This window comes from Thunnus maccoyii, chromosome 8 (assembly GCF_910596095.1).
Source record: "Thunnus maccoyii chromosome 8, fThuMac1.1, whole genome shotgun sequence".
NCBI classification, from domain to species: Eukaryota; Metazoa; Chordata; class Actinopteri; order Scombriformes; family Scombridae; genus Thunnus; species Thunnus maccoyii.
Window position 1 is genome coordinate 13,534,897 of NC_056540.1, and position 20,374 is coordinate 13,555,270.

General features: G+C 44.1%; 1 protein-coding gene across 2 annotated transcripts in view; it reads right to left on the minus strand.

Annotated features, from left to right (window-relative positions):
- Positions 1–1,561: 1,561 nt before the first annotated feature.
- Positions 1,562–20,374, minus strand: part of nexmifb (neurite extension and migration factor b) — a 55,326-nt gene continuing 36,513 nt past the window's right edge. The window contains exons 2-3 of one of the 2 annotated variants that reach the window (XM_042418581.1): positions 10,702–10,832; positions 1,562–6,054 (exon numbers count right to left, since the gene is read on the minus strand). In XM_042418581.1, the coding sequence (XP_042274515.1) occupies positions 1,835–6,054; positions 10,702–10,783 (4,302 nt within the window). In that variant the 5' untranslated portion in view covers positions 10,784–10,832 and the 3' untranslated portion in view covers positions 1,562–1,834. Of the gene's footprint in view, positions 6,055–10,701; positions 11,049–20,374 lie in introns of those variants that run through there. The other variant, XM_042418580.1, reaches the window with a different exon arrangement.

The window sequence follows — 20,374 nt, forward strand, 5'->3', positions numbered from 1 at the left end:
AACACATATACATATACAGATTTTTTTTTTCAATTTGTGCATTTATTTGGCCTTGATTTTCTGCCAAAATATCGACCCAAAACCTAGATGACAAAGATAACATAAAAGAAAATACATCCAAAGGAATGAAGTTAAAGTAAGACATTATGTAAATAATTAACCAAAATAATTTGAGACTGAATACACCTGTGGTGCAACATATTATGTTATGGCAGTGGTAAGAAATCAATTCTGTGAGAATGTCAAGAAAAAATAATGTTTAAATCACCATTTCAGGTAAGAAAGTAGTAAGATTCCCATGTGGAGCTAATGCAAAGACATGCTTTCCTTCATTTACAAGATTACTGATTCCATTTGCACTGAAAACTGTGTTCACATTCACATTAAATCTAACTGCAAAAATGTAATGTCCTAAGTCCATTCGTGACTGATGCGTGCATCAGAATCTCTATGAGTAATAAACTGCCTTGAATTTCCAGTACAAAACAGCTATTCAGTGAGGCACAGCCCCAACTGACAAATAATCTCCTTGCTTACCCTCAAACATCTGTGCTACACTCTCCTTGGTCCAGAGACAGCTCGTTTGAACATCTCTTTTTTTCATCTTCTTCCTCTACAGTAGCCTTCAGAGCAGATCTCCCCTTTGTCTCTCTTTTGTTGCTTCTCAGTGCCAGGCGATGTTGAGGTAAATTGAATTTGGCAAACAAAGTGGGGGAAACGAGGAGAATTCAGAGTCTTTCTGATTTGGTTTAGTGAGTGGTGGTGTACCACTGCCAGCTGTTGGTGCCTTTCATCAGAGAAGAGAGAAAAGTCCAAAATAAAGAATTCCTGTAGTGGCAAGTCTCTGTAAGGAGTCTCCAACCCGAGCAGCCAATATTCCAATGGATAGAAAAGAGGAACAGCCAATATTCACACATATATAAGAGGTCATTTACACAGCATTGTTACTTTTGGCACATTGATTTTAAGATTATAATTATCTTTTTTTGCAAATATTGCATGTCCCTGTACAACAACATTGACAAAAATACTCTGAGGGTAGAGCTTTTATGAATTTGCAAGGCGTAAAAATGTAAATTTAGATAACCAGTTCCTCTAAACTCCAGAAGAAAAAAGAAATGCTTGGTAAAAGAAAATGGAAAATCATTCCAACCTTGAGGGAAAAAAAAGACAATGTCTGATATGTCATCAATACAAAATGGTCCCATCTTGTGTTTTCAAGATGTCTTGGGCTTAAATAGGGCTCATTAATTGTAGGTTTCCCTCTTGAAATGAGCCAGGCAGTGTATGAAGGACAGCAACAACAGGACATCCATATTCTGCATACAAAAACAGATGAGGAGGAGGGGTGCGTAGATGTCACTCAATGCATTTGTGTATATAGCTACATCTTTAGGGAAAAGGGGAATAAATACATAATTCAGGGGAGCTCGTTCTGCTGAGAAAATACAAAAACAAAGTTTCTCAAAAAGGCGACAGAACTGTTTTCAAGGCTTATTCTTTTTTTTTTCAGACAAAAATAAAACAAAAACGACTATAAGAAGAACAAACAAAGCAGAAACAACAAAAGCAAGAAAAATGCAGCCATGGTCGTTTCAAATCTCAATCAAGCTTGACACAATCACTCAATAGGTAGTTTGCAAAGTACAAGAAGTTTTTCATGCAGATATTAATTTCCTCCTCGGGGGGTTAAAAGGAATTGGGAGTAGTCAGGGAGAACGTAGTACTCATGCAGCTCTGGCATAGCGTCAGTGTAGGTATGCTTGGGAGGGAGGGCTGAGCAGGTACTGGGGGAAAGTGAGAGGGGGGTGCAACAGCAGCTGATAACAAAATATTACCTCAGTTTCTCAAAAGAGGTCATCAGTGCTATGTCCTTATTTGGGTCTCTCTCAGCTCGCTTCCCCTTCAGTGTCTCAATCCGAGGGAACTTTGCACTGGTCTTGTGGCGGTACAGCTTTTTGTGTGCAGGCCCAGGGTTAATAAAGTTGGGTTTATCAAACATGTTACAGCCCAGAGCTAGTTGAGGGAATAAGGGATGAGAAGGGTTGAATTTGGCCTGGTTCTTTCCTCCCTTTCCCCCTGCCTTTCTGCCTCTCCCAGCCCCTGTTAGCGCGGCTCCTTTTTTCTTAAGATCAGCTTCTGTGCCTGCTAAGATTTTGAGGGTCTTTAAGTTGAGGCTATTGGCCTCAGAGGGCATGCAGGCCTCAGACATGGGATTCCACAGTGGCTCAATGGAGGCCATCATGAACCTCTGGACCTCAGCCATGCCAGAGACAATGTTGGACAGAATATTGGAGGGCTCCTCGAATTCTCTCTGGTCGTCCCCTACCAGACTGTTGCTCTCTGACCAGCCGGTGCCAGACCAGTCTCCAGTGCTGCTACTGTCAGTCAGACCGGTGCCACAACCACCTGCCTGGTTCTTTGCTGCCTTACCCTCTAACATGGCCTTTATCTTTTTGGTGGAACGCGAGTTCTGTTTGGGGGTCTTGACCTTTTCTGACTTGGGAGCTCTGGGGGCCCGGACTTTCTTTGGGCTCTGTCCTGCAGCTGCCTGTTTGTAATTGCCTTTCCTCTTTGACTTAATGCTTTTCGCACCAGCCATCTCACCAGTCTGTTCATCAAATTCTGTAACACCCAGCTCCTTTTTATCTAAACATAAGACATCCTGACTGTTGAAGTTGTGCAGTGGAAACTGGCTGTCTTCCACTGTGTATGCATTTGCTGTGGGCTCCGGTTGCTGCATAACATCACAGTTCCACTTTACCTCCCTATTGCAGTCCATAGTCATATCATTCACATCCTGGTATTCTCCAACATTCCCTGCCATCTTCATCTCCCGCCCCACCACCTGGGGGGACAGGTTGGGGGTCTCAGGAGGGGAAAGCTCTGACAATGATGAGTGTCTAAATTTGTCAGGGGTGAAGTTGGAGATATCCAGCAGGTCTGAGGACTCCCTGAGTGGGGTAAGGGCATCCACACTTTGCTGAATCACCACTTTAGGACTGCAATGAGCTAAGAAGCTGTCTCGGCCCTCCTCCTCACCCTCTCGCTCACAAGATTTGAGGCTGAGGGAGCTGTAATTGCTGGAGGAGGCTGACAGAGAGCCCACTGAGTCATAGCTGATGAGCCTGCCATTGTCTGTGCACAGGGACCCTCTCTGGTATTGCACCTGGCCCTCCACACAGGCAGACTGACACACTTGCAGATCCGCCCCAGGCTGCAGCCCAGCCTCAGTCAGGTAGCTCTTCTCATAAAGCAGCCTGTCAGCCTCAGGGCTCAGCTGGCTGTAGTTAGACACTGGAAGGTTGTCATTCAGGGGTACAGCAGCTGGGAAGTTGTTGGGTAAGATGGGAGTCTCAGGGGTCTCAGGCCCAAAGTTCTGGTTGTGACTCGCGCAGAGCTGTGGGTGCCACATCTGGGGAAAGTTGGGGCAGTTCTGGGGAGACTGCTGGAGCTCAGACTCAGAGGGAGGCGAGAGGACGCAGCTTTGAGCAAGCTGCAAAGAAGAAAACTGTTTTTCCTCTAGGGACAGTCCCAGAGGATACTGCTGACGAGAGGGCTGCTGGGGAAAATAAGAGATAGCTGCTCCACCGGAGGAGTCTGTAGCATCTAACAGGGTCTGCAGGTAGCCCCCTGGGATGACAGGGACACCCGCCTCCACCTCCTCTGAGGAGGGAGCTTTGTCAGGAGAGCGGGTGGACGAAACAAAGGGGAATTTCTCCTCGGATGTGTGAGCTGTGGTGGTATTGTCAGAGAAATGGGGTTTGACTGTAGTTGAGCTCATGCCTGCCTCTTCTAACCCAGCAGTAGGGTCCTCAATCTGTGCCGCAGCGACACAGGCATCCGTTTCATTTGTCACGCTCCTCCCCTCCTCTCCTTCTGCCTCTTTCATTTTCTTGCTCCTCAGCCTGGCTTCGCTTTTGAATTTCCTTATCCTGACTGTTTTATTTCCTCCCAATCTCCTCCCCTCCCTTTCCTCCCTCTCCTGGGAGCGGCTCTTGGCTGTGACTGTGTGCGTGATGGAGTTTGTGTCTAATGTGACTGGGAGGCCTGGGGCTGCTATTATTCCCCCTACCGTGGGGGTGGCCGTCTCTTTAGTGACACCTCCATGGCCCTGATCAGAGAGAGGGGAGCCCTGTGCTGTTGCTGATTGCTCCACAGCGTGAATCCTCTGAACCTTAAGCCTGTTTGCAATCTTGTATTTCCTTTTGGGATGACTAGAATTAAAAGGGCGATGATGGCGTCCATTTAGATGAAAACCGCGTTGTTGTTTATCTCTGGCAGCCAGCTTAAGCTGTTCCTGTCTCTCTCTTTGCCTCTCCTGCCAGAAATCCTTCAGAGGAGCCAGTGTCTCATATTTGCTTACTGTGTCGGCATTTAAGCTCACAGTAGCATCCACAGGGTCCAACTTGCCCAGTTTCACTGACATGAGTCTCTCTCCTTTAAACCTGTTGATGATGATGTACTTGATAACCACGGGTGGCTCTTTACGACACGATTTCCGCCGTTTTTTGGGGCACCAGTCTACATCTTCCTCCTCTTTCTGACCAGAGGGAGCTTTCTCTTTTTTCTCTGCATTTTTCTCACTCTCAAGCGAGTCAACATCATATAAGTAATCATCACTGTATCGAACCTTTCTCTTGGAGCGCAAGCCATAGTTGAGAGGATTGGAGGGGCTGAGGAATCTTTTGGAGTGGCCCTTCTTAAATTTGCCCTCCTGCAGGGTGTCTGAGGAGGAGCCAGTGCAGGAGCTGTCATCACTGAATTCGCCTGACTCCTCTGTGGAATTGAAGTCCATTAGGTAGTTGACTTTGGGAGTTGACATCGGTGAGCCTTGGGAGCCATCAAGTGGGCTCCTGCCACTGCAGTCCCCAGCCTTTTCCTCCTGTCCCGTCTCCAGGATGAGCTCATCGGTTTTGGGCTGAAGCTCCTCGGCGCTCCTCCTCAAGACTCCCCCTCCTTCTTCTTTTTTGGCACAGTTGGCCAGGACACTGGGGAAAAAGTTGAACTGGGTCTCCTCCTGGAGCACATTTGTTTTTTCCCTCATGTTATCCTGAAAAGACTCATAACGAATCTTCAGCGAACAAACGTCACTGCTTAAAGTAGAGTCATCATCTTCATCATCAAATAGATTGTCAACATCTTCCTCAGAGAAGAGGTTGACTGACAGCTCATTCTTAGAACAAAGGTCCAGCAGTTCCATCTTACTCTCACTGATAAAAGACTCAAAGTAGCCCCAGTCCTGGCCAGCATTAGCCAACAGAACTTCCTCTCCGCTCACTTTGTCCAGTAACAGTCCCTCATACAAGTTCTTAGCTGTTGCATCATCCTCTGGGTCATCGCTTTCCTCTGTTGTTTTGTTTCCATCCACTCTCTTGCCCTCACCTGGGGCTTTCGGCAGAGGAAAGCTAAGTAGCTGGTCAGAGAGGAGCTGTTCTCCGTAGTGACTCACTGCCTCCCCCGCATGGCTCAGGCACTGGATGCTGATGTTGTTGATGTCAGAGAAGTCCTCTCGGCTCACATCCCCTATCCGTACACTTAGCCCAGTTTCTGAATCAGGGTTGGTGCTAGGATCATGGGGTGGGTTTTGGATGGAATTACGGTCAGTGGCATCACGGGTCTCAATGAAGCAGCCGAGACAGGTGCGGGTCGGCTGAAGGAGACACTCCTCTGTCAGGGCAGACACAGTGCCAGGTTCCATCATTGTAGCTGACAGAGGAAGGGTAACAGGCAGCGGAAGGGAAGTCTTCTGGGTATCTCCTGTTGGGCTCCAGGAGCTTACAGCCGGGGTGGAAAGTGATGTGGGACTGGGAGTGCGGTGAAGGTGGGGGACTACAGTTGGAGCCTCATGGGAGGGAGGGCATGGGGCTGCTGTCAGGCCCAGAGAAGGATCAGTGCCAAGGGGGAGGGAGAGGGTTGCTGATGTAGGCGTGGTCCTCTGGTGTGGTGGGCAGGCCTGCTGTGAAGTCTCTGCGGCAGGAGGAGGTGAGGATGGAGGGAGAGCAGCATCAACGAGTCTGCACAGACTCAGATCACCACTCTGCTCACATACCCCTGCAGGGAAAAAAAAGAAAAGCTCTTTCAACTCTTTGAACTGTAACTCTAAAGTAAAATTACATTATTTTTGTTCTGCAGTTACACTGACATTTCTTCTGGGCTCGTGAAATGCAATTAGTGTCAATTAACCCCCCAGAGTTCAAAATGTCATTTTATGGTGCCAGCCTTAAACATTAATAATTCAGTTTTGCGACTAGATTCAATAAGAGGTATTAGCAATGTCAAGTTGGGTAATGACAATTTCTTACCCATTATTGCTTGATGTTCATAGGTCTAGATTAGGCAAGAAATAACACAGTCACACAAAAGTCATATGAAATGCTCTGAGAACATAAAATACAAGTAAGCTGACTCACAGTTGGAGTCACCTGCTAAGTTAACATGGTGGCGTAAATGTCTGCAATAGACAGCTTGTACAAAAGCAGTTATATTTAACAGAATAACAATATGTTTAATGAGTTCTGTGCAAATTAGAGCAATCTTATCAAATGTTTACAGGAAGCAATCTAAAAATTCTCTTGTGAATTTTCTTTTCGTGTCCCTTGATTGGGTGTGAGTGATCAATGAAATGACTTCTACATGAAACACACAACATTTATTTCATGAGATAATGGTTTCAATTTAGTTTTAAATATTACAGCTTTCATTTGATAGACACAGAGTAGGAAAAGACACTCCGAAATGTCACAGTAATTGAGTTACTAAAAATTATGTTTGGAAATCACCTACTTTACTACTGCTATCTTCCCTACCAACCAAGAGCAATATATGAGATCAAATTACTACTGTCATCTTGCTTTACATCCTTCCAGTATTTCATCTGTATCCAGCTTAGCTCTTAAGTAACAAGATACCACAAAATTACACAGATTGGCATCAAGAATAGCAGTAATGACTAAACTGGAAGTAGATTTTGGTGATTTTCTACAGGTCGATTGTGACAATGTCTTAATCAGTTGAAAACATCCATCTGATGAGTAACAATCAAAACCCACAGAAGCAGGGCTTGTAGCAGCAGGCAGATAGCTTTGTTTGCTCTGCATAATTAGATGACAGCAGCAGAGGCAGGTACGTACACATGGGACACGACAGGCCCATATGTTGGAGACTGTATAACCAATATCATCTACACCTGCCTCCCTCTACAATCCCAAGCTGCTGCCTCACACGTATTCTTTAAAACCATGCCAGAAAAAAAAAAATTGAAAATTGAAAATCATACCACAACAATTAATGTGTTCACAGAGGTTAACTAGCAACGTTCCCCATTTTAGAATGGATGCTCCTAATCATTATTGAGGTGGTGATAAATGCTTGAGGGAGGACTGCCTGACAAACAATATTCCACATGACTGTATTGGTGGTGATCTTTGAATATGGATATGATTTCAGAGTGATTTAACGAGGTAATGAAATTTCTGAGAGCAGGTCTCTCTGGGTCTGCAGCCTGCAGACACATTGGAGCAACCAGAACGCCTACTAAAAGCATACAACTGTGCTTCTGTCATCCTTAATGAAAACCTCAAGAGAAATATGCATTTTCTCTCATCCTCTCGGATTCAGAAAACTGCTATAGCAGCAACTTGTCAGAGGCTGCAGAAGCATCACAGCAAGGCGTTTGCCATCAGTTCCTTTCAATCTGTGAGTCAAAATGACCTCAGAGCAAAAGCATGTTACCGACACATGTTCTCTGTAGAGAGTCAGGAATGATATCCACTTTTCTACATTTAACAAGCATTTCTGTGCAGTGTAAAAATTTTGAGCCAAATTCCATTGTATTGCACTTATTGTAAAGAGTGGAGCATAGGAGGCATGGACATTGATTTATGTTAACAGTCCCCGTACTTCAAATCAACCAAGTAATTTTCCAACAATCATAAACAAGATAACATAAAGAAATGATTACTTTTATTTGCCCTGCAAAGAGACAAAGCCATAGACAGAAGGAAATTACAAAAAGGGGAGAAATTAGCATCCCTTATCCTCCTGTGCTTGCATGAAACCTAAGCTGCCACCTAATATTGCCAAAAGATTGTGAAACATTAAACTCATATTGAAAAATGTGTTTCCTCAGGGTTTATAGTGGATTAACAATCTATCCTATCCAGTGTGTGCATGCATGTGATTTTCTTGTGTGTGCGTGCATGCGTGTGTGCATGGATGCATGTGTGTGTTTGTGTGTGTGAGAGAGGGAGAGGGAGAGTGATAGAGTGTGAGTATTGGCTTGGGGGGTATAGTGTTATCGAGAGGCCATCTGTCTCCAGCTGGACCATTAGCTCTTCAGCTGTTCAGAATGTGCCACAGATCAGTCAGTCAGACAGGTACACACACACACACACACACACACACACACAGGGTCTTACAGCGATGACTGTAAGACCCCGAGTTTGATGTCAAATCGAGTTTGACATTAGAGGTCACAAGGGGATCGGCAGCCTCATATTCACTGATATGGTACAACATAATGTTACTATTGCATCTGAGCTGGCAAATGTAAACAAGATAAACATCCAAAACACTCACTGCTGCCAGAATTAAATATCTAGCTCATATCCTAAGATAGTCTGACATTTTTCTATCACAGTTGTAGTTTTGTGTTATCAGGAGAACTCTCTTTGAATAGAAACTGAGGCTGGATGTGACACAGCTCATGCAAGCTGGCATGGACATTCACCACTGAGCATATGGAAGGACCCCGGCTGCTGGCAGGTGGTGGTGATCTTCTGATCCCTAGCTCTGCCAAGCCCAGCCATGCTAGACAGCCCGACCACTGCCAAACTAGACCAGACCAGACTAGACCAGTTAGCACTCGGAACTCTCTGAGTCTCATCTATCTTTCTAAGCCATGATATTCAGGGCTTCATCCACCTGAGGTAAGACTGAGCTGCCCTCGCCAGTGCCAGGTGGCTCTGTGGGGAGACGAGCCCATGCTGAGGGACATGGTCATGGACATGAGGAGGGAGACAAGTTGGCGTCCGTGGCCTCATCTATTAGCGTGTCAGATGCCACACATGCACATAAAACACTTCACTGACAATCCGTTTTCAGTCACTTTATAAATAGGACAAGATATAAGAACACGTCTATATGAAGACCATCTGTTCTCCATATTAACATGAATCAAATTTATACATCTTTTCCATGTAGCCAAAGGAATAAAATATCTCAAATATCTCAGTATGAAACACAATGCAAATGAAAACAGCTGACATGGCCTTTCCCTCCTTTTAATGGCTTTTTGAAATCATTCCTCAGTCCCATCCCCCTTCTCCATCCCTTCTTTCTCCCTTTTTTGCTCGCTATCTCTTCCCCTCCCAACTTCCCTGCTCCTTATCCCTGGTATATGGAGGCTTTTACATTCGTAAAACGCCGAGCTAGCCGTTCTGCAGCTCAGCCACCTGGGGCGTTCACTCATCCAGCTGGTAGGCCAGCCACAGAAGCTGCTTGCTACCTATTGCTCCATCTTCACTATATGACATTTGGTGAATGGTGGGGGGAAATCAATCCAGCCAGTACAGGATGTTCATAATAAGTGGTGAGTAACTGCAGCATGATTCATGACCATCCTCCTCAGAGAGCTGCCCTATTCCTGCTCAATGGAGCCGCTTTCACCCTTCTCTCTACCACTCTTTCTCCATCCTCTTGCTCTCTCTTTTCCTCTCTCTTTCTTCCTCTCTGTGCCTCTCAAGGAAAAGGCTAGTGCTGAGTATAATCTGTGTGATTCCCTCAGTGGGGTTCGGTCAGTTCCCACTGAGCCTGACCAGAGCTGAAATACTAAGATAAACCTCATCTAAGGATCAGTGGTGCTTGGTAGAGGTAAACTATAGGGGGCAGTAGGTAGTGGCTGAATGAGTCTTGGAAAATGCACAACATCAATGGGGCTTATAGTCCAGTAAAAGGAGGGGACTGCACTGTAAATGTGTCTGGATGCACTTGAATTAAGTTTTAATGTGAAGTGTTTTTTACATCATGTAAATATCATTATGATGCAGGGGTTATGTTGTTAAAAATTCAGAGAGAGGCAGCAGGTACAACCTAAAATAAAACAGAAAGAAAGAAAACAAAAGAATCTGAATAAACGGTATGTTACTCTCAGACTCTCTTTTGCCATATATGGTAATGACTGTGAATGAATGTGAGAGAATGAGTCGTTGCACCCTCTTTCATATTTGCACCTTTTTATGAGAACAGGTAGATGTCATTTTTCTGAGTTGTGGAAGCATTGGGAAAGAGGATTAACAATAGCTTAAAAATCTTCATTTAATGTTTCTTTTCTACTTTTCATTTTAAAAAGACAGGATGTGTTTCACATTCCCCATATCTTGTCAAAAAGATTAAAACTGAGGGTAAAAAGTTAATTCATGAAAGCTAGTTCCATGGTATGTGGTAATACTAATTGTCTTTTCAAAGTTTTAAAAGGAAAGGTATTGGGAGAGAAAGTCATTTATTCTGACAAATGCTTGATTATTCTAGTGGAAATTAAAATTTCTTCTCTTAGGTCAACAACCCAGTATCTGTAAATGTTCAAAGCAAATTAAAGCAAAATTAAAGTGCGGTATTTAAATTGTTATGTGCATTTCTCATTTGAAAAGAAGTCGCTGGATATCATATAAATCTTGGGGGGTAAAAGTGAAGTATTTTCACCTGTGTCCTCCACTGCATTTGCATTCTCTGGTTCTGAAGTCTTCACGATCAATGTGAGACTGCTGTCTGTTAACACATCCATCAATACGGCTCAACGCTGCACCTCCTACGCATCATTTTGACTGTCCCACCTGTTGAAAGGGAGAGCCAGAGAGAAACAGAGAAGACAGAGAGATAGAAAGAGACATGAGTACGAAGGGAATCATTAAAGGGTGACTGTCTCTAATGCAGAATAACATTAATGGCAACACATTGGATTTCATTACAACAAAGACTGACACAAGACACAGACAAACACAAAGTTGCAGTAATTGAAGAAAAGCTCAAAAGAAGAGAGAGACATCAAAGAGGCCCTTGGGGCACCAAACAATCACTCATTTCTTCTCTGTATCACAGATTCGTATCTAAGATTAATTTAAACTTTGCCAACCAAGAAAGTCAACAAAGAATCACAGCTGAGATCGCTATGGCAACTGTATGCCATACTATCCTATTTTAAGCTTCATTTAACATTTATAGCAGAGTTGTTAACCTATACGAACCTTACATAGACAGCTCTGAGCATATTTGTTTATTGTAATTATCTGACTCCCTCCCTTATGTGTGCCTCGGCAGCAAGAAAACCAACCCAGCTCAAAGAGGAGAGATTAAAGAGATGTGACTGAGGCGGTGACAGCAAACTGTGAACACTGACAATACTTTTTACTGTTGCAAGTGATGGTGAAAGTGGGGGTGGGGATGATTGAGTGGGAGCCTATGTGTAACAGGATGCAGTGCACTGGGTACAATGTAATACAAAACAATATGTTAAGGTAGAGAGAGAGAGAAGAGAGGTTGAAGTTTGTCAGCCAAGGGATTGGGTGGGGTGGCACAGAGAAGAAAAAGCATATTAATCTAGTGTGATTCCTGAAAGAATAATGATGATACAAGAAACTCTGGGCCAGTAAATGATGAACATTTGATGTTGTGGCCTCCTGCCTGTTTATATTGTTTTCACTCCCGTTTTTCTTTTTTTTTTTCCAGCTCCTGCAGTCCTTCTCTGGTGGAGTGGAGCTGCAGGATGACAAATGAGCCAGGGGAGGGGATCTAATAACATGATCTCCTTGTGGTGTGAAAAGGGTGGCTGGGAGATTAAGACAGACGGCAGACAATAAGACAAAGGTAGTGTGCGGCTGACTACAAACAACTGCCATCTCTTTCATCCTATTGCTTCTAAATGTCATTAACTGTTCACTGACCTGAGCGGCAGAGCTACCTGAAGGGAAGAGGGTAGCTTCCTGAAGGGAACCCCTGCTTCAGCTTACAGTTGCATACACACTGGCTCAGTGGGTAATTACCTTATGAGCCATCACATCTGCTCATGTGTGTAGCAGGTAGAAGGACCCTATTACTCCTAAAGCCGAGGCTTAAGTGCACATTGCATTTACAGAGCTCAGAGATGGTTTTGAGGTCATTTCGTATCAATTCAGCACACTGAGAAATTGAAATTCTACATCTGGCAATAAACACATCCCCGTCCACAAAGCATGAATTAGAATTGGATATCTCTCCCTTAACTAGCTGACCCAGATGAGCTAAGCCCGGCCATAGCAACCTTATCAATGCAACAATCCCGAGGAAAAAGTAAAGTCACAGCAGCACCCTATTAAAAAAAGGCTGCAGCCACCAAGCAGTGTGTCTCCAGAGTGGCAGTGACACAACACACAGCTGGAATGCTGGTCAGGCTACAGAGGTCCTGCCAAAGCTCAGATCCTAGAGCTGCTTGTGGATGCATGTGTGTGTGTGTGTTTATGCCCAATTGCATGTGTGTTAGACAAAGCCCCAAGGCTGAGGATCCACAGCATCAGCATCCACTGGCAGAAGCTGCACATACAATCACATGAAGAGAGAGAGAAAGAGAGAGAGGGAGAAAACGAACGCTGGGCATTTCGCAACACTCCCCACAACTCCTCTCCTGCCAGCCAGCTCCAATGCCTCAAATGTTTATTTTCCACATTATTCATGATTCTCCTGTATTGCTCCCCCCTCTCCCCCAGACTCCCTCCCTTTACCATCTCCACCACTCTGTCAAGACCTGACGAGAGGCTATTTCAATAATGAAGATGGACTAACTGCAATAGAGAGTGGACATAAATTGGAGCTACAGCCAACAAGCATGTCCAATTTGCCGAGCGGTTAAGTCTGATGTCTGGGTGCAGCTTTAAGAGAGCGCCGCAGCTACCGTCAACAGGTTTGTGCCGACCTGATTCATCCATCCACATCATTAATACTTCACAGAGGGCATCGCCATTTAACTCTGCTGCAGGAAACCGCTCTTTAAACACCACACATTAGGGCACGTAATCACTGTGCACTCATTTCTGGAGCATTCAGCAGGTGTAGGAAAATGGCTGGTACTTCTGACCCCTCCATTGTTCTTGCATGTGCACCAGGGTTCTTTGCACGATGAGAAACAGAAATAGAGACAAAGAGCAGAGAGAGCGAAAAGCCAAACAGAATGATTAGGATTTGATTTATCCTTTTAAACCCTCCTCCACCTCCTCCACACACCATGTGTTAATGTGCAAGCTGGATAACAAGATAAGAACATGTTTACTCGCTCTATATGGAACTTATCAGCAACACAATCTAATTCCTGCAAGCCTCTTCCCGGGTCCCCGTTTCACTGCATTTCTCCGCGTTTCGATTGCATTTCTCTCCAATGAAGCAGCAACAAGAGGGTGGGCTGGAGTGGGATCGTGTATAATTGCCGAAAATACGAAGCAAGGTCCCACATCAGTAGTATATGTACGTACAAAGGGTCCATTGTGTCAATGGAAGGAGAGAGTCAGGGGCCAAGGAATAGATCCCCAACAGAGGAGCTCTCAAAGAGGGCATAGCGCCACAGGGAACACTGATCCAAACAGACAGTGCTGAAATGGCGACTCTTCTTTTCAGCACAGGTATATAGTTTCAGAGCAGGTTCACTGGCTGGCTGCAGACAGGCTGAGTAACCTGCTTCACACGCAACTCATGGTAATACTCTTGAGCTCAAAAGCTTGCAGCACTGCCTGGTGGGAGTGCAGAGAAAGACATATCCAATGCCGACACAGATACACATGAATAAAAAGGGTCAACAATCAACTTTTACATAAACGTCTTGGCAGATAGGAACTTGCTTTTGATTTTCAAGGTCAGAACTTCTAAGTCTGAGAAGTAAACCTTTGCTCAGTAATACACTGTAAACGGTAGAGAGGGACTGGGCTCCATTTAGAATAAGTAGAATACATTTTACACATATCTGAATTTCACCCGTCCTAACTATGGCAGACATTCTGAGAGGCACCCAGAGAGAAGCTGCAGATCTATGGTACTCTGATTGTGGAAGCTGAATTGTAACATGTTTGTAAGGTGTGAAACTGCAGAAGAGAACATGCAGACTCCATACAGAAAGGGTTGTGTTGTCTTCATATCAGGTAGCCATGCTAACCACTGTGCCATCATTCCCTCACTGCCATTGACTCAATTGTTGGCACTCTGTTCCCAATATGTTTCAAAAGAAGTAACTCTCTATCTCTCTCTTTCTCCTTCTGCTTCTCTCTCACAAACATGAGCATTGTTCTGTCAAAGGTCAACAGGCCTCTTCACATCTGATATGCCAGAGATCTCTTCTTCTGGGGGCACTGACACAACATACCAAGCCAACCTCAAAGAAGCAACACTGTTGATGGCCAACAGATCAAACACTTCTGGGTTGCATCACTTCAAGTCACTTTAAGTTTGGTTTAAAATGCTTCACTTGAACACATTGCAAAGACTACAGTGCTATTGGCCACCAACATGGATCTGTGCCTGCATGAGTGGAATCAAATAGTCAGTAGTCAGTGTTTGTAATCAGGGCTGATTGATATGGCTGAAATCAATTTATTTTGCCCACTTGGGGATGGCGCAACAAGCAGTTAACACAACACTAACACATTTTCACCTTATAAAGTTGATACGGCCAATGTGTTAGCAAACAGTTGCCTATTTACACATTCAACAGACACAGAGACATTAGCATTCATTTGGAGTCATGTTTGTGTTCAACTGATAAATGTGAGCCCAATGTTCACTCTCCTTTTAACTTTGTTTTGGTCTCATAATTCCTGAGGGATTAGTCACAGCTAGTCAATAACCTTGTTTGTCTGCTGCTGGGTAGGAAGTGCCTAGTGGGTTTTTTGAGCTTGAAATCATAACCAGTGGTGGCCGGGGATAGGGGTAGAAGCTTTACTGGGGTCATCAGGTGGGTACCCTCCTTCCTTGGTGTTTTGTTGATAGGCCCACGACACCTCCAGAGGGCTCAACAGTGACACCTGGTGTCCCAAGTGCAGCCTCCTCTGCTTTTAACCCTCCTGCTGGCTGATGGTCATCTTGCCACCCAGTTCTTGTCCTTTCTTTTCAGACAGAGCCAGTTGCTGCTGCGCTCGGCATCCTCTGCCAATGACTTGATAGCCTGTCTGAGGGCCTGTCCTCAGACTCCCATCTCTTTCAGCAGCCTGGTGGTTGACATGGCCACAGAACCCCTGCAGCCAACCTTCACAGGGAGCACCTTTGTTCTCCAGCTCTTTCTCTCTTTTCCCAACTCTACTCTACATGCTTTCTGGATTTCGTTTTCCATTACACATAATACCCCCTCGATGTAGGGCGGGGTTTGTAGTGATGATAGTTGCTGATTGGTTATGGATTTCAAGCTTCCATGGGTTGTGGCTGCGGACCCCGTGCTGCCATGGTCCTGCTTGATGCCCACACCTGCTATTATTATTATTAGTAGTAGTCATATTTCTATTGTTATTATTGTTATTATTGTGCTGCTCTGTGTCTCTCTCTCCCCTCTAACCCTCCCTCTTTCTCTCTCAACCCAACCAGTCAAGTCAGATGGCAACCCACATAGAGCCTGGTTCTGCTTGAGGATTCTTCCCATTAAAAGGGAGTTTTTCCTTGCCACTGTCGCCAAGTGCTTGCTCATGGGGGGAATGTTGGGTCTCTGTAAAATAAAGAGTGCGGTTTAGACCTGCTCTATGTGAAAAGTGCCCTGAGTTAACATCTCTTGTGATTTGGTGCTATATAAGTAAAGATTTAATTGAACTGATTGGTCAAACACACACAGCGCAGCTGCTTCAACTTGTGTACGGCTTCATTCATAAAACAAGGAAGTAGTCTAGTATTGATTTAGGACCAGTTTAGGACAAGGGGAGGATATTTCTCTTCTTTGATAACATTAAAAGTAAAGGATTTTTTTGTCGGCTTCCTGAGTCATTTTTAAAAAGATGAGAAAAAGAGAGAGAGAGCGAGTGAGTGAGAGAGGGAGAGAGAGAGAAAGAGAGAGAGAGAGAGAGTGCTGGTGGTCAAGCGAGGAGAGGGCGCGGTGGTTGAGACAAAAACTTGTGAATGAGAGAAATAAAATGTTATTTTCTGATTGTTTCATGGCAGAAATGTTCTAAAGCACAAATAAATAACCATCAAACACTCAGCTGATGATTTACAGTGGACATAAACTATCTTAGTTTCTGTTTCAGTTTCCTCCTCTGCATTTCTCCTTTTCATTAATTCATTACATCCAACTAATGCAAAAGTAAATACAAAGAACAACAGGACATATATGTGTTGTTTTTTCCTCATGTGGGAATGCTGTGTTTCAAGCACGGCTGTATTTTTTTAGCTGAGTAAGTAAGCGAGAGAGAGAGATAAAGAGAGAGAGAGAAAGAGAGAGAGAGAGAGAAAGGGAGTGCAGCAGTGGTCCAGCAAGGAGAGGGAGCTGAGGTAGAGAGAAATCAGTGAATGAGAGAAATGACCGACCAATCAGTGGCCTGCAGTGTTTTCATGTCACCTTTTAGTATCAGCTCAGCTTGCTTGGAAACTCAATGCAGGTGATACCAAAAAAGAAGGTACCAGTTACCAGGCACTATCTACAACGTTTGTGAAAACCAAAAAAGGCAAGTAGAGTCGAGTCGGGGTTGAGCTGGTACAGTGTAGTGGAAAAGGGAATTCCGGAGCCCTGTTCCCATACAGGCCAATATTGCTGAGGCATCGTGGGAGTCTGAGCCATTTCTTGATGTACCGTATTTTCTCCAATAGAAGCCGGGGCCTTTATTTACCTCAACTGCAGGGGGTACCAGACCTTTTTTGGAAGCAGGCTTATATTAGACAGAGGCCTTTATTCCTAATTCCCTTGTTTGATAAGTATATTTGCTCATATTTTAGTACGAAGCATCCCTGTTTTCTGATCTGCTTCCATTTGCTCTGTTAAATTTTTGTTACTGCATTATGCTATTAATAATATTAAAAGCCTTCATTTCCCGACTTTTATTGTGAGACATTACACAAACAATTCAATATGACTTGTGTGAAGTATGACTGGTCAAGTACCGGAGGGGAAATATGGCCAGTGTCAGTTAAAAACTAAACAAATCTGAGGTAACGTTATGCTGGATATAAACATTAATAGCCAGTTAACAGCACAGTCAAATATCAAATATCAATCAGGTGTCTCTCTAGCTCCAAGCTAACTTTCTTCCTCCCACCTCCAGCTAGCCGTGCTCTCCTCTTGTCAGTTAACAGCAGCTCACGTTTCTGTTTTTTCCAGTATCTGATTCTTTTCGGGTCAGTGTCAAAATGTCTTGCAGCTTTTGTTCCTTAATTTTCCGCAAATTGCAAAACTCTCTCCTCGAATTTGACGTCAAACTTCCGTCTGGTGGGTGCCATGTTTGCTCTCTACAGTGTTGTGGCATCGGTGTTATGGAAAATCTAGTCACTTACATTTGCACAGGCCCTATATGGTACTTCAAATATAGCTACCGCCATCTTGTGGCACTTGTACATTACTACAAACCACAGTCACATTATAACAGGCACCAAGAGGAGGGGGGCGGACATTTCTTTTCATTTGATAACATTAAAAGTAAAGTTAGGCTTTGCTGTTGGTTTCCAACTCATTTTAAAAAAAGACGAGAGAAAAAGAGGGAGGGGGGGCTAGAGAGTGAATGAAGAGATGGAGCTGGTAAGAAAGCAGTGAACCAGATCAATAAAAAAAAATCTAATTGTTTCACAGGGGTTACTTTCTAGAGCACAAATAGACACACCCACACCCCCGCACACCACCGCACAACCCTGCAGTGGTGCGCAGCAACACCTGATTTGGTCTGAATATGGCCTTAATCCACCCTTGTGTTCCCTCCCTGGCTTGTATTTGGGGCCGGCATTTATTTGTTTCTTGTCGACCACACCCCCGGCCATTATTGGAGACCCAGCTTTTAATTGAAGCTGGGCCACTATTAGAGAAAATACGGTATGTATTGACTGTTCTCTCCAGCTTCTCAACTTTGGTGATGGGAACCTCATAGATCATATGGAGGAGCAATCCAAACTACAGGCACCAAATTTTCAACTTACCTGGAGGTAGGGTCTTGTCCATATTAGCAAGGCCTTTGATGGTTTCTTCCTTCAGTTGCTTACTCTGGTCTGAGTCCTTAAGGCTTGCATTGTACCACTGCCCTATGCTCTTGACTAGCATCTCTGATATGAGTGGTATGAGTGTTCCATCAATGTGGAATCTCTGGTCTTTGAGCTTTCCTTTGATAATGCAGATGGTCCTGGATTTGCTGAACTTAAACTTCATCTACACCCATTTTATGTTGGAATGAGGTTTTTCCAGGAGTTGCTTTGTACATGTGATGGTTGTGGTCAGAGTGGTCATGTCACCTATATAGGCACGGATGGGAGGTATTCATTGTACGGACTGCAGGAGTTCTCCTCCTACCACCCATTTGGATCCTCTGACAATCAGTTCCATGTCCATGGTAAAGACTTGTGGGGAGATACCCTGAATACTCTGATGTTGTGTGGCAAAATAGTTAAAAATAGTTTCTGACCAGTTTTGTGATGGTCACTGGAACACAGAAAAACTCAAAGGCTGTCCAGAGGATAGTATGCGGGATAGCTCCAAAAGCATTGGCCAGGTCGAGGAATGCAGCATGAAGATCTCTTGCTTCCTTTTTTGCAGCTTGAATCTGATACCATATCATGGTTGAATGTTCTAAGCATCCTGAGCAACCTGCTTTATGTACCAAGGTGTCAATCAAGTTTTTGTCTTTCATGTAGGTTGCCATCCTTTGAGCAACAATGCTGAACAAATTTTCCCTTCAACATTCAGAAGATTTATTTTGCTGGAATTGATCAATATTCAAGGCATTCTCCTCTTTGGGGATTCACACACCCCCTGTTCTTCACCATGCTTTTGGGATGTTTTTCTTCTTCCACACCACCTTTATTAGCCTCGACAGAAACCTCAGGACATCTGGAACATTGTTATACAGCTGGTAGGGAACTCCATTTGGTCCTGGAGCTGACGCTGTCCTTGCCTTCCTCATGTCTTTCTTGACTTTGCTCCATTTAGGAGGGCTGTTGTCACACTGGTGTTCTGGTTGAGGAATGGGTGGCATGTCAGGAAGTATGTTTCCCTGTTCATGTCTCTGGTTGTTTGTGTATATTGTTTTCAAAAGATCTTCAAGTTCCCTCTTTGACACTTAGAGTGCTCTGCTCTTTTCCTTTGTGAACAGCCCTTTCACAAATCGGAAAGGATCCTTGTAGAACGATGTTCTTTCCCTCTCCTTCTTCTTACGTCGAATTCTGATGTTTTCTGTTCTCTGTAGTCTTGCCAGATGTTCTTTTAGGTCTTTATGCAGGAGGTTGATTCCCTCCCTCTCCTCTATCGAACCTTTCCTCCATTACTTCCTCAAGTCCCCTCTCTCTTTGACTCTCCTTGATTTCTTGTTGCCTTCTGGACTTGGGTGAGGTTGTTGCTGTTTTATTTTTCCTTGGGTTTCTTGCTCCAAACCTTTCTACCCTGTATTCATAAATCAGGTTGCTCATTCTCTCCAGCTTCTTCTCTGCTGTTCCTTGAAGTCCTGCCAGGATCTTGCTCCAATCTGCATTGGCCGTTTCCCACTCTTTTTTTGCTGCAGGACTTTGACCACTTCACATGTGGTCTGCATCCTTGGATCTTCTTCTTCATCGCATGTTGTGACTGGATTGGTTCCAAGTTCTCAGATGTCGTGGATGAATTACCTTCCTCTACAATTGGGATATTGATGCTCGGCAGACTATGGGTTGTGTCTTGCTGCTGAGCTTCACTCAAATGACTTGACCCTTCTTTCAGGAGATACTGGTCAATGCAAGGTCCCAGTCCCACCTGCTTCAGGCATTTTTATTTTATTTTATATGGCCTTGGTGTATTCTTAGGCCTCGGAGAGATGTGACCTTGGCCAGTGACAGCTATATGTTCAAAGCTTGTGTCAAGCAGCCGTTGTTTCTGTGATCTGTTGCTCTGAATTATAATCAAAAATTTTAACAGAATTTTGTAAAATTATACAATTCTACTGAAATTCAATGAAATAAAATAAAGACTTAACAACAATATTGAATTATATTATTTATTAAATTATTATCAATTAAAACAAAATGTCACAAATGGCTACGAATACTGAATGACAGCCCAGCAGCACTTGACCAAATTGGTGGCTTAGTGTGACAAGGCAGTTTTACAGTATGTAGGTGTTTTCTGAAATGTGCCTGTGTTTTTGTTTCAGCCACTTTTCCACACAAAGCTCAGATTGTCTGACTCTGTCATGAAGATTGCTGGTCAGTTAATATCTGT